The 15,275-nt window shown below is 40.8% G+C and overlaps 1 protein-coding gene across 1 annotated transcript; it reads right to left on the bottom strand.

The window, feature by feature from the left end:
• Positions 1-1,977: 1,977 nt before the first annotated feature.
• Positions 1,978-15,097, bottom strand: nlk1 (nemo-like kinase, type 1). Its single transcript, XM_017461164.3, has 11 exons — positions 13,705-15,097; positions 13,442-13,571; positions 11,660-11,715; positions 11,386-11,492; positions 10,636-10,721; positions 9,767-9,976; positions 9,154-9,255; positions 7,579-7,665; positions 5,675-5,873; positions 4,250-4,343; positions 1,978-4,154 (listed from the first exon to the last, which is right to left on the bottom strand). Exons 1-11 carry the CDS (start codon positions 14,013-14,015, stop codon positions 4,106-4,108), a joined length of 1,431 nt encoding a protein of 476 aa, XP_017316653.1. The 5' UTR covers positions 14,016-15,097; the 3' UTR covers positions 1,978-4,105.
• Positions 15,098-15,275: the final 178 nt, after the last annotated feature.

Genomic DNA, 15,275 nt, shown 5'->3' with positions numbered 1-15,275 from the left:
CCCTAAACGAGCACATTTAACATCTCTCCTTACATCACTCCTAATAGCTGCTTTCATGAAGCTTATAACCGAGAAATTCAACACATTCCTCAGTACTGAGGACAAAGGCGCAACTGGTGCAACATTCATTAATGCAACAGTGTCCATGAAATATGGGGATGGGAACAACTCAAATCCAGCAGCTTTAATTACACCACAGTTTATCTAAAAACTGAGCCATGAGACAGTTTATCAGAGAATTAATAGCAAATGCATGTTTGTCATACCATCAATTAGTCTGCTATGCAACTGCATTGTCACAATCCTGACATTATTGTAGCTTAGGATTTTAAATAAATTTAATATAGAGTAAAACTGGAGGATTGGTCCTTCATTGCAGCTCTACTAAATTTATGCTTCGCTTAATGCGTGTAAATGAAAATATAAGGAGTAAAATAAATGCTGTAGGATGCAAGGCGTTGTGTACGACACTCCATGCAGAGTAATGTGAATTGAAACTCTGGTTAAAATAATAAATATCCATGTTCTCCGTGCGATATGCAACCAATAGTTTTCAGAAATGATTCTAAAGTTGTAATTGCAAATTCACAAACCTTTTTCCCCCCACTTCAGCATTTAACTTACCACCTAACTAGCATGCATTTTTATGATCTTAATTATTCAAATTTAACTGCTTTTATTGTACATGTTTACATTTTAATTTGCTGTTTTCTGCCAATGCTATTATTTCCATCCATCCATCTATTTGCCATACCGGTTATCCTACACAGGGTCGTTGGGGAACCTAGAGCCTATCCCAGGAAACTCGGAGCACAAAGTGGGAGACACCTTGGATGGGGTGCCAACCTATCCCACAGCACACTCGCACACACATTCACAGACTATGGACAATTCAATTTAGAGATGCTGATCAGCCTACAATGCATGTCTTTGGATTGGGGAGGAAACAGGAGTACCTGGATGAAACCCTCGAAGCACAGGTAGAACATGCAAACTCTGTGGACACAGGGCAGAGGCAGGATTCAAACCCCAACCCCAGAGGTGTGAGGCAAACATGCTAACCACTAAGCCACTGTGCCCCACTGATATTATTTATAGCACTAATATTATTTGCCTATTTTAGTACCTTATTTTTGACTGTCTTTTGTTCCTTTATTTTTTAAAAATCCTCACCGTAAAGCACTTTGAGCTGTATTTTCAAGGTATTATAAAATGCACTATATAAAACAAATTAATCATTATAGGTGTATTATGTTTATTAATGGAATTCAACAACTGCCCTTACAGTAGACTACAATTATAGACATGTACATTTTATTCTTTTTTCTGTACATGGACAAAATACTAGTCTGTGGTTTTCACACACATGCTAGATAGAAATCTCTAATGCAGTTTTCAGTGTTACCGAAACAGCACCCACCTCGTCTCTCATTCAACCCAAGGCCGTCCAATACAGTCTGGAAATGCTCCTCTTCTAGAGCCAATTGTATTACTCACAACAAACACTTATCAGAAGCCTGTGTTTCCTCAAAAGTGGTATGGTTGACCTCCCTCCTATCTTTCAGAATCTCTTGCGACCTTCAAAAAGCATCTCAATATGTGCACTGGATCATCTGATCATAAAGCTCTGTTGCTTCATGCTGTCCTCCATGGCTTAAAGTTGGTCTTGAACATTTGGTTTCTCTCATCGTGTATATAGCTCTATGCATTGTGCTGGAGTTTCTTCACTAATCCCCTACAGCTGTTTTCTATTGTTCCTGAAATGGAAAGTGTTGGCTTGTCTGAGCTGGATTGTGCTTGTCTCATTCGTACATGAAGTGCTCTGCCAAATGAATAAATCTAAAGATAATGTAAATATATGGAGTGTCTTAATACCAAGCAAAACACTTTTGAAAAAGTGATTCAATCTGAAGGAAAAAATAAATCTAGCTCAAGGATAAAAAAAAAGGGGGGAAAAAAAGGACAGACTCCTATCTCTTCAGTTGACGTGGCACTTTGTCTCCAGTGTTCGCTCTTTATTGACAGTTCCACTCTAAACCACTTTTTTTTTTCCCTTACAAAATTCAAGCATCTGTTGTAAACACAAAGTCCAAAAACATTTTCAATAAAATGACAAAATAAATAACAAAAAAAAAACCCACAACAGCCATCTTTTAAAACAAGCGTTTGATATTACTAACCATAAGTCATCAACACAAATATCAAGTTTTCTTTTTTTCCCACCCATCATAAAATGTCTAACTTCTATGAGCTCATGACTATTGCAAATCTCACCATTAATTAAAACATCCTCACGTTGTAGTTAACGGTCGGTATGAAAAATCCTAGACCAACAGAAGTTCTCATGTCACTACACTTCTAGTTCTTCTACCAACACAATAGCAAAGTGGTCAAACAACAAAACCTTAAGAAAGAAAACGTAAAAAAAAATTTAAACCAAAAAAAAAAAAAAAATTAAATTGGTCACAATGCAATGACATTAAAATAGAAGAAAACTATTAATTTAAGAAAATATCTTCCTAGGACCAAATTAAATAACAGCACAAGGAGTTGTAAGATCACTGGACTCCTGAAGTACTGCAACTCGTTAAGTCCTTATCCACATGCCGATCCGTTTGAACAGACGTCCTTGGGAACTGTCTGTCCAGCAGTGCTCCGTGTGCTCGTCACCACCTAGTGGTGGCCTACAGGCACGAGTCTCGAGGTTGTAGAGCAAAAAAACAGGGCCTTTTCAGTTCACAGCACCAGGAACGGGCCGCTGTGGCCTGGACAAGAGACCCTGTGCATTTACAGCAGAGTCTGCGACATGAAACCTGAGCTCAACACTAGTTATGACTGAAGTGAAAACGTCAATCAAATGAACAGCAGCATTTTCCTCCCGAAAGCAATCTGAGACATGTGCATCAGCCAGAGCAAGGAGGGAGAGGCAGACAGATAAAGGGGATTTGTAGGGATAGTGGTTCAGTGATTAGCACAGATCCCTGTACAGTACATGGTTAATAGTTGGGTTTTGTCTGAGCACACTCAGCCAGTGCACAGTGGGTTTATGTGAGGTAATGAATGTGAAATAGCGCAACACTGCACGTCCCCTTAACGCTCTCCACTCCTGGACAACGCAAACACACACACACCTCATACATCACTTAAGTGTACATCTTCTAGCTTCAATTACACAAAGTCAGCTCAATAACACTCTCCTAACATTAAAGAGAGGAAAAAGAGGAAAAAGAAAAAGCTGTCCAGCTCACAAAAAGTAAATGAAATTTTAAATCCTTTCACATAATGCTTAAGGGAGGTACATAAACATACAAATTCACCTATACATCTATGTGATCAAAATCCCCACAGCATCTTAATCTACTATCCAGTGACATCTAAGTCACGCAGGAGGAAAACTGTTGGCATCCTTACTATTAAAAAAAACGCTACGTTTCAGTATAGTATAACAAAATGAAATAAAAAGCAACCCAAATGCGTATGACACTATGCAATACTGGGAATATGGTTAAAGCAGAGTTACAGGAAATAAAAGGAAGAACTTGTGAGAAAAACTAATTACCGCAAGAACAGTTAAGGAACACGGCAAAGACTTTTGACACAGAACATAACAATAGGAACAAGTCTGAATGGCAGTTGAAGCCCACAAATACTGAAACCTCCCCCCCACATATTGGTATTGCACAACATTGAGGGACTTCAACACGCATATGTGCCGCCATCGTCATCATCACCATCATCATCACAACGCTTATCTGACTTCAATCCATGAAAAGGAGGTTCTTCTGAAATTCAGTATCCATAATCCTCAAGCTCAGTCAGTATAAAATGTTTGCAGCAGCATAATTGGACTGTCACTATTGAAAAAAAAAATGTCTACAGAATTAGGTACTGTAGGGTTTTTTTTGTTTTGTTTTGTTTTTTTGGACAATGTTAGGATGCTCATCCTGTGCCAAACTTAGCACCAAGCCTAGGCATTCAGACCTACATAATCTGACAAGAACCAAATGTAAACAGTCATTCATCTCAAGCACAAGCATGCTCCTATAGACGACTACATCTCCCATGATTCCTATTAAAAAAAAAAAAAAAAAAACAACTCCTCATCTCATCTCTCTTCTTTCCTCGATACTTTAGAGGAATGCCAAGCAGTGGACCTGAGAAAGTAAAAGACACAGAGATTAGAGAGATGTGCAGAGTGAAGACACGATGTTTTAAATGTTTTAAAAATGATTAAATTGCTCTTCCTCACCTGATGAAGCTCTTGAAGGCTGCACTCTGGGGGTTGATGCACAAAGGCACTCTTTTGCCCTGCTGGTGCTCAGTGATGAAACGATGGATGAGCTCTGATAGAAAAGAAAAGCGGATTTTAGAGAAGTATCGGTAATGTCAAACCACATAAAATAAATTACGCTATGGGTATGAACTAAGGCGGTGGTCAATGTGATGACATTGATGATGTTATGGTAATTATGGTATATTTAGAAAGTTTTTACAAAGTTAGGCGAGCTACATATTACAACACCTAGTTTACTGTCCTGATAATTTTTTTTTTTCTCCAATTTGATTTGCTCAACAAAAACAAAAGTTAAATGAGAAACTCCCATTACAAAGAAAATGTCGCATTCATTTACATACATGGGAGCCCATTGGACGTGGCACTTTGATATTGATTCATCTTCAGTAAATGCATTATTCAAGTCTAGGTTGCTCAGTTTAAATTACTTATGTTATATCTTGGGAAATAGAACCAACAAAGGAAATTAGAAAAAAACACTCTATAGGGCAAAAAGGTTTGTGGACATCTGACCGTTACACCAATATGTGGTTCTTCCCCAAATTGTTGCCACAAAGTTGGAAGGACACAACTCTATAGAATGTCTTCGTATTTTTGTAGCTTTAAGAGGCCCAAACATGGTCCAGCATGACAGTGCAGCTGTGCACAAAGTGAGGTCCATGAAGACATTGCTTGCCGACGTCGGACTAGAAGAACTTGAACGGCCTGCAAAGAGCCCTGACCTCAACCCCATTGAACACCTTTGGGATGAACTGAAACATCCACTAGGCCCCAGGGGTCCTCGCCCGACATCAGTGCCTGACCTCACTAATGCTCTTGTGGATGAATGGGCAAATCCCGACAGCTACATTTCAACACATAGTGGAAAGCTTTGCCAGAAGAGTGGAGGTTATTATAACAGCATAGGAGGACTAAATTTGCAATGGGATGATCAAAAAGCACATACGAGTGTGATGGTCAGGTGGCCACAAACTTTTGGCTATATAGTGCAACAAACATGTACATGAATACATAAAATGCTATGGGTGGGTTTGGTCACACCTCTATAGTACAGCAAGAAAAACACAACATCTTTCAGTCTCTCTCTCTCACACACACGCACACGAATATGCTTAATATAGTTTAAACATTTACAGTATGCATCAAGCTTCAGAGAATTAAAGACACAGATGGAAAACCCCATTTTTTAGTCAACAATTGTAATGTTTTAAGTCGCACACACTTATTTTATTCACCCATCAATTTTAATGTGTTCGAGTACTGATGACTCAACTGCAAAATTACACAAAACGGCCATCACAAGTACCAACTAACAAACACTGGGCTAAGTGTATAATGCGGATAAGGAACAATGAGAAAAACACATGACATGATGTTCACCTTTGCCCTGCCAGACAGAAAGCATGCTCTCCTCGTAGCTGTGGCTAAAGGGCCTCTCTGCAGCAGGTTCAAAGTCCCGGGTGTACACTCTGCCGCTGGGTACCGAGTAGCAGCACTTACACATGCATGTGTGATACCGCAAACGGCCTTCGTCTAGATATGGGTGAGAAAGCGCGTCGCTGCCAGAAATCCGCTTAGCCTACAAACACACAAAAAACAAACAAACCTTACATATGCATATGAGTAGAGCTGCAACAACTAATCCATACAATCGATAATAATCGATTATGAAAATTGTTGTCAACGAATCTCATTATCGATTAGTTGGTCTGCGCGGCACGGGGGGATTTACTCATTACGTTACTTCTGTAATGAAAACACGCTTAGGAGAGTAAATACTAAATTGTGTCCCAAATGAAGTACTGTACACTTACACTATGCACCATGTACTCTACCGTCTGGTGTGTGGATTTTAGAAAGGTAATATCGTCTCAAATATATCACTAACCCTAACTGTTTTGGACAAACAGTTGTGTAAAGTTTTAGTCTGAAATTTATATTTGTAACACTCAGTTTGTGGATTTTATTTTAAACAAACGAAAAGAAAAAAAAGGGTACTGGAAGTTCTCCAGTCTCAAAATTATTCAACCCCTTCATGGTATGCATCTTTAGTACTGTTATGACCTGCTGTAAACAAGATGCATAGCTAGACCCCAGCTTCGGCAGCATTCTTAAGGAATCTTAGGCGATTCCTCATGAGCAATGGCCTCCAGTTCAGTAATATTCTTGGGTTTGTGTTCTGCAACCGCCTTCTTCAAATCCCACCGGAGATTTTCTATGGGGTTCGAGTCAGGTGACTGTGATGGCCCTGTAGAATCTTCCAGGACGACTTCTGCAACCAAGCCTTGGTGGAATTTGAGGTATGCTTGGGAACACTGTCCTGTTGGAAGGTCCAATGAGGCCCAAGCTTCAGCTTCCTCACAGACAGCATGACATTTCCTCCTAGGATTTCCTGATACTTCAAATGAATCCATCTTGCCTTCCACACGCTGCAGGTTTCCAGTGCCACAGGATGCAAAGCAGCCCCAGAGCATCACGGGCCACCACCATGCTTGGCTGTGGACTCAGTCTAGACTTTGCACTCACTTGAGGGTTTTTCACAACCTGCCTTCTCAGAAATCTGGTTGCAGCCGTTGATAGCTTCCTTTTTCTGCCCCGTCCAGGTATTTCATCTATTTTCTACCTCAAGCCAGTTTGGGTATTTCATGTGTTCCAGCTCAAGCACACCTGGTGCAACTATTGAAGCCCTTGATTATTTGCATCTGGTGTACTTGAGACAACGCTTGTTTTGCATCTGTGCTGTTGTGAGAGATTCTATTCAGGGGGTTGAATAATTTTGAAACTGGAGAAATCATTATAAGTTGCATTTTCAGTTGAATTTGGGGAAACCACTTGAAGCATTCGTTGTGTTGAACTATTTCAATTGCTTTAGTTTGATTTGTTCATTGTAAACAGCTGAAAGTCTGTACATTGTGACAATAAACCTGATTTGCAATGATATGAATCATTTTGGTTGCAACTGTATGACACCACATAATGCAGTCCCATACTGATTACACAGTTTTTCTGGACTACAACGAACGTTAACATTGGTTCAGCATTAACCAAGTTTATAAACGTATCAAAAGCATGTGTGACTGTGAATAATTTAAAAATGACCATGTACATCATAGTCTGATCCAATTCCATTCTCCATAACACCCTATGACTCAAGATTAAGGACGGCTTAACAAAATGGAGATTATAAAACGTTAGCGTGTGAACATGTGCGCGCGCGCGCGAGAGAGAGAGAGAGAGAGAGAGAGAGAGCGAGAGCGAGAGAGAGAGAGTGTGTGTGTACTCACTGGATCAAAGACTAGCATGCGGCACAGAAGATGAACAGCCTCGTGGGTGGCTCCGTCTGACAGCATGTACAGAACAGACAGTGACGGCTAGCAGAGAAAATGACAGAAGTGGAGATAATGAGAAAGAGAGTCACTGAATGTCAGCAAACAACGAGTTGGGGCATGTTAGGTTTTTTGAGCTGATCGGTTTGGCAAAGCTCAGTCAATGTTTTGCAATGTGAAAATGCTGTGTTTTCTTCGGGCATTCGAAAAGCAAAACTGATTTTTTACCACAGGTGCTGGAGCAGATTTATCGGTTGTGCTTTCAAGCACAGCCGATTCAAGAGGACTTAATAGCAGTGGAGTTGGACTAGTAGTATCGTTCATTGTTGAGTGATGTGGTGTGGAGCACAACAAATGCAAACAAATACAAAATATTAAAAGCGCAAAAAAAAAATAAATAATAATAATTTAAAGACTAGTCTGGAATTTCAGCATTTTGCTGTTATTTCTGCACAAACACTTAGCTTAATTTCACAAAAAGTGAAGCAACTCATTTTAAAAGACCATCATCATCATCATCATATGGGGTGCCACTTCAGAGCACACGCCACTTCATTTTCAGTGTTTCAGCCATATATCAAAATGGAAAGTTACATTTTTTCATTTGTCAGTGAGGTTATTTCCATTTTTTATTATTAGCAAAATTAAAAACACTTTGTGAAAAAGCCTTTCATCCTTTACTTGATTCCAATATAAACCAAGTGGACTTTCAGACAAAGAAACTAACTCCAATCGTAATTCCAAGCACAGCATATTTACTGAACAATTGTACTGGTGCACAGTATTGATGATGCAGTCACTTTCATTTTTTTACCACTATGATCATGCCAATTATTTCTCAAGTTAGTGGAAGATTTTTTAAAGACAAAATCTGGAAAACCAGCCCAACTTCAACAAACAGTTCCTTTGTGGTCTATGTAACTGTACAATTGATTATTAATGTATTTCCAAGTACACTACCAGTCAAAAGTTTAGACACTCATTTTTATTTTTTCCACATTTTATAATAATAATAATAATAATAATAATAATAATAATAATAATAATGTCACCAAAACTCTGGAACACCACAAATGGAACTCTGGGAATTATGTTGAGATTAAAAAAATTCAAAATAAATCAAAATAATTGAATGTTATAATCACTTTCAAAAGTGGATGCCCTTTTTGGCTAGATTTTCCTGAAATGTATTCAACCAATTTCCTGTATCTCAACCGATTTCCTGAGGAATCACTCCGAGATGGTTTTTAAACAGTATTAAAGGAGCTGGACACTTATTGGCTGCTTTTCAGAATATTTCGCTCCGAGGCATCAGTTTAAAAGATAGATATTTTTTGTAAATAAAATGTTAGTTTTCTGACGAAAGAAATGAATATGTCGGCACAATTACATTTTTGGTCGACAACACAGATTACAAACATTTAATCATACACCTTCATATAAAAAGATTTTTAAGATCATGAGAAACATTTCAATCAAGTGTCTCCAAACTTTTGACCAGTAGTGTGCATTACTGAAAGAAAGACATATTACCGGTTTGTGAGGTCCTCTTAGGATGTGTGCCCGTGCACCCTCACAGGCAGATGCCATGGCAGACAGTGGAGGAGTTCCCAGTAAATCAGTTATTAGATCCAACTACACACAGAAATGGAGCATTAGACAACACAGACCATTTTTTATTCATTTTAAAATGTTCTCCTATTTTCTCCCCAGTTTGCTCACATGCCAATTCCCACCCACAAGCCAGCTCTCCCCTAGTACACAACAGCTATCAACTGGGGAGGGTGAAGACCACTGTGTGCTTCCTCTGAGACACATGAAGCATCGTATTACAATGGTATTACATCTTTATTATTAAACGTGGAAGAGAAACGGGTAAGAAGGTAACATGATGGTTATAAGCCAATACCTCTTGCTTTGTAACACTCTCAGTGAGGAATGCTATTGATTCTTGACAATCCATATTCCCATGCAGTTACACCACACACAACCATAGTCCTGAACTTAAAATCAATTTTACGACGTATACTCGCACATTAGGATAGTATACACATTCTAAAGATGACCCATCTTCACAATACATGTTTCATAATGGACATGTAGGAAGCAAAAGACACCACTGTGCAGTGCAGATGTGAGTCAGTACCTGCTGGATGGGGCTCTGGGCCTGAAAGAGAATTCGGCGGCCAAGTAACTCGGCGAAGATGCAGCCCACAGACCAGATGTCTATGGCTGACCCGTAATGCCGTGAGCCCATCAGAACCTCAGGGGCCCTGTAGTACTGCGTCACCACTTCCTGGGTCATGTGACGTGAGGAGTCGGGTTCTTCAACTCGAGCCAGACCAAAGTCACAAATCTGGTCAAATAAGAAATGAAAGAGATTGTGTGGTCATAACTGGGATCATGTAACTGCAGCATAAATACAGGCATGGCACCAACATTTCTCAAGATAGTTTACATAATTTTAATCAAAACTAGTCATTCCATTTGAATGCTAGAGAGCCAAAAGTATGTAGACACCTGTCCATCACACCCTTCCCCTCAAACTGTTGGCACAAAGTTCTGTCTAGAATTGCTGTATGCTGTAGAATTACAATTTCCATTCACTGGAACTAAGCGGCCAAAATGTATCCTAGCATGACAATTCCCCTGTGCACAAAGCGAGCTCCATGAAGACATGGTTTGTGAAGGTCGGAGTGGAAGAACTCGAGTGGCCTACACAGAGCCCTGACCTCAACCCCACAGTTCAGAAACACCGACTGCACCTCAGACCTCCTTGCCCAACATCAGTACCTGACCTCACTAATGCTCTTGTGGCTTGAACGAACACAAATCCCCAGAGCTACCCGCCGAAGTCTTGTGGAAAGCCTTTTGAGAAGAGTGGAGGCTTTTATAACAATAAAGGAGGGATACAATCTTGAATGACATATACAGGTGTGATGGTCTGGTGTCCACAAACTTTTGGACATAGTGTATTTTGAACAGCCATGTCTAATTTCATCAGCTGCTATGTACCTTGAGGAGACAGTTGCTGTTGACCAGCAGGTTCCCTGGTTTAATGTCTCTGTGTAGAATTCCAGCAGAGTGCAGGTATTTCAGGCCTGAGGAGGGGGAAAAAAAAATTCATTCACACCTTTATAGAGCTCAATTGACACACTGGTGTTTTGTACAGTCTTAAATTTGTGCAATCCACAAAGGTGGTGCATAATTGCCAGATAAATTAAGTCTATCTAAGCCTTAAAGAATGAACACAGTGCAACGTATGTGGAAATATGGGTGGGTGATGTGGAAAATCACCACAACACTTGGACATTTTCCCCATATAGATTTGCTAACGTCTCCAAACTTAAATTATTAAGCAAATATTAAACAACTAGCACCAAGACTGCGTTTACTCTTAACGGTGGTCTACATCCTACTGAATCACTGTGTTAAGAAGTTTACTGTTCAGCTGGAAACCGGTGTACAGAAGTGAACTGGTGTACAGAATGGGTTCAACTTTCTGAAGCTTGTGACCAGAAAAGAGTACAAAAGCTATCAGACGCTCTGGAGGCCTGGGCGGAGTGTCTGAGGCTGAGACCATAAAAGCACTGATGGCTAGGTTACCTTCAGACATCGTGCATTGTTTTTCTAACTGCATGGCACTACAGTATTACGCCAGACTATTTTTACCTGCCTCTCTATGAACTTTCAGACACAAATAGGCTCACGATGCTAAATGACATACACTCATCCCCACCCAGGATTCCCATAATAACAACTCACCCCTGAGTATCTGGTAGAGGAACACTTTTATGTGGTCGGTGGTGAGAGGCTGTGGAGACACTATGACCTTGTGCAGGTCACTCTGCATCAGCTCTGTGATAACATATCTATGACACAACTTGAGTCAAGGAAACAAATTTCTATTTTTAAAAATGTCACGCGCTCTATTGATCTGGTCACGCAGTCTTATAGAACAGGAAAAAAAAGGATATGTGAGGGAACAATTACCAATAATCTAGTAGTAAGTTACAGATGCTGTTAGAGGAAAGGATACATCTCTTCAAAGCAGTCAATCTGTGGAGGCTGCAGAATATCCAGAGCAGACAACACCTGAAAACATAAATCCCCATCAAGTCAAACTTCAACTCCCTTTCAACTCATCAGTCTGTACACGAATTCGTAGAGTTGAAGGGGTTTTTTTTTGTGATCGTCGCGGCCAAAAATGCTTGATTACGCTGCGGCTTTTTAAAAAATTTGCTATGCAGCTCACAGAGTTTGTGTTTTTGGGGGGTTTTTTTGCGGAAAACTATCTGAATTGGCAAAACGTGAATGAGGCCTTTAAACTGTACTCATGTTCAACACACATGAATCGTAGAGAGCTGTGGCTGAATGCACGTTGTGATGTCACATGACGCATCTCGGACCAAACCCACGGTAATTTCGAAAAATCGTAAGCGACTCCGAACGTAGCTCAATTTTGCGTTCATTTCCGTGATCACAAAATCCTGGAACGACTGAACTTATGAATCTTTCATCCTGGCTCTATAAATAGCCAGATTTAAGGTTTAGACCGTACCATTCCGGCAGTCTTCAAGATTATTATTCGTCCTAGTGTATTGTACAAGATGGACCCAATAAAATCCAGCTCCAAATTTTTTTTATAAGAGACAACACAATAACATGTCAGACTATTCAATGAATATCCTCTAACGATAGACCTGTGATTTTTTTTTTTTTTTTTTTATTTAAATCAGCATTATCTGCAGTCATGTAGAAAACAGGGTCACAATCCAACACACTTCAACGTGAGCTTAATATAATAAGGATTAGTGCATTTTCAAAACGTTTTGCCCCCGGGTGCCGCATCATCCGAGCACCGTAGCACCAGACGCACTCAGATTTGAATGAAAATAAATAGACGCTGCTAGAATTTTGTTGGAATATCACATAAAAACATTCACGAATGAAGCATCGTTTCCATCCCATGTGCTCAAGAGAACAAAATCTTCACTTCAGTGAAAATTGAACATACAAATTTTTACTTTTCTGAGCCAACTATCCAATCACAATGACTTGTTGAGGCAAAGTCACATGGTATTTTTCGTGAGCGTAGAGGAATATATAAAGTAAATGCGTTTCCATCGTAGTTCACGCACGTCTTCTTATCGAATAAAAAAAAAGACATTATCCGTCTCAATTGAGCACACGTGTTTTTCATGTGCATCTTGGAGATTTTATTCACATCTGGTGTTTCCATCGAGTGTTTTTAAAAATTTATCTTATTTACATGCAATATCTGAAAACATGAATAAAAATACATGGATGGAAACATATGAGCATGGTATATTATGCATTCGAAGAACACCAATCTCAACCAAACAATTCTTTCCTATCGTGTGATTTTTGTCTGCAGTATAAAGACGGCTTGAGAATCCAGAAATCTCGAACCCTCTTCCTAGAGAGCCAACCCCAAGTAACATTTAGATGCGACCCAAATCTAACTCCTGTTTCAACAAAATAAAAAAGCACTTCAGACACTAATCAGAAATGATGGTATTTTGGAATCGGGTCATAAGTGAAGTCTTGGGAATAACGCATCGTGGATGTAATGGTACAAGGCAGTGGTAGCTCAGTGGTTAGGATGCTGCTCAGAAGGTCGTGAGCTGAAAACCCCAGCACCACCAAGCTGTCACTGTTGAGGGTTAAGGGTCTTGCTCAAGGGCCCTTAACCCTCAACTGCTCAGCTGTATAAATGACAAATGTAAGTCAATCTGGATACGGGTGTAATTTGTAGGCTGTGTTCCCTTTCTCAAGTTTAAAATAAAAAAAGCCTCACATTGTCATGTTTGAAGAAGCACAACATGCGGAGCTCCCTGAAGACCCGCTTACAGGAGACCAGGTTCTGGAAGACATTCGGCATTTTCTTGAGAGCAACTTTCCGTCCATCCCGGGGGTCCGTCACGGACCTGGAGGGTAAAGACACATTACACTGCCGTTCCTCAACGACAGGTTTGGGACAAAGTATCAAGGGTCACCATGCATAACCTGTAAGACAGTACGAGTGCTGAATGGCCTGCTTAAAGCCTGGGAGACACTCACCACACAACACCAAAGGCTCCGTAACCGATCGGCCTGTCGGGCTCCATCTCAGCCGGGCAGGGCACCTCACTGGCCGGGCTGCTGTGAGGCTGAGGCACCGCTGCTCCTCCGCCTGTGCTCCCTCCAATAGTCGCCGGGTGTCGCGGGGTCTCAGCGGGCTGACTGGGCCCGGCTGGGTTCTGGGAGCCGTTTAAACCGCTGCAGGCTGCGGTACTTCCTGAACTGTTCACACAGAAATATTTGTGGCCCAAATCCGAGGCTGGGAACAAGTTTCCACACACAGCGGGCCGAGCGGAGCCATGGAAGGCCATTTCTGTTAGAGGAAGCCGGCGGTCCAGGAGGATTGGCTACGTTCAGCCGCGCGTATCAATCCCATTAAAATACTTAAAAATGGCAAACAATTAAAATATACGTGCGTTAAAACCGTATTAACAGCAACAAACGCAGCTAAATACTGTTGGAGTTGCTCATAGTCTCCCCCCTACACACACACACACAACTTGGTTATCTGAGCTAGCTAAAGGCTCGGTGAGGTAGCTACGGTTAGTTCCGTTTTACTTTGAGCTAAATAAGACACTGCAGAGGGCGCATGTGGCATAGCCCCTAATGCAAGGGAAGAAAATAAGCATTGAGACACCTCGGTCTGTCTGTCTGTTCGTCCAGACCATAAACGGTAGTCTGGGTAGCTAAGCTAGTCAGCTAATCAGCATACTATGCGACAGGACAGCGAATGAACCTAAATTTCACGTTACTTAGCGCAAATATCTGTAGGAAAATGGCCCACGGTTTACTAGGTCAGTCCAACTGAACGTGCACAGACAAATACTCATTCAGAGAGCGCGTTAGGAGCCCGCACTACACGTCTCATCTGCTAACCTATTTGTTTTTCAAGGCAGTTCTAGCTAATCATCTTTGTTTGCTAGCTAACCTTAGCTCAGTTTTTTTTTTAAACCGGCTAATTAAAACAGTCCCGTTACAAGACCCAAGTGTGTTGTTTACTTGTGTATAAATTACGTAAACCCCCCCAAAAATATTCACGCCATTAATAAACAACTCTCTCTATATCTTAAGAGGTGTCTGCGCTGTTCAATAAACCGTAAACTGACTGCGCTTCTTGTCTAGCGATGTTTGTAAAGTTAGCCTCCGCTACTGTGTGAGCCGGCTCGGAGCTAGCGCCGCGGCGTCCCACGTTAAAGGACCAAAACAAGCATTATTTTGGATTCGTGTGGGTCGTCGTAATCCATCGATGTGTTGTTTCCCCCCCTCGGCTCCTTTTTTTCCAGTCTTTCTCTTTATCTGCGATCAGCTGTTGGAAACAGTGGCAGGATGAAGGAGGAGGAGGAGTTGGGGGATGGATACGTAGTGAAAAATGGGGGGAGGGGGTAGAACTACAGGTGTAAACAAGGCAGGAGGCCAAAATTGAACAATTTCACGACCTAAATTTAGCATTGTTATTTTGGATTTGGATTACAACTTCAACAGAATGGCTATTACATTATTTGCGAAAAACGAGCGGATTTCAGCGAGTGAGACTTGGCAACACATATGCTCCAGCCAAACCCGCATACTTC

This window comes from Ictalurus punctatus, chromosome 2 (genome assembly GCF_001660625.3).
Source record: "Ictalurus punctatus breed USDA103 chromosome 2, Coco_2.0, whole genome shotgun sequence".
NCBI classification, from domain to species: Eukaryota; Metazoa; Chordata; class Actinopteri; order Siluriformes; family Ictaluridae; genus Ictalurus; species Ictalurus punctatus.
Note: the sequence above shows the minus strand (reverse complement) of the source record. Positions and strands in the feature narration are given on the sequence as shown.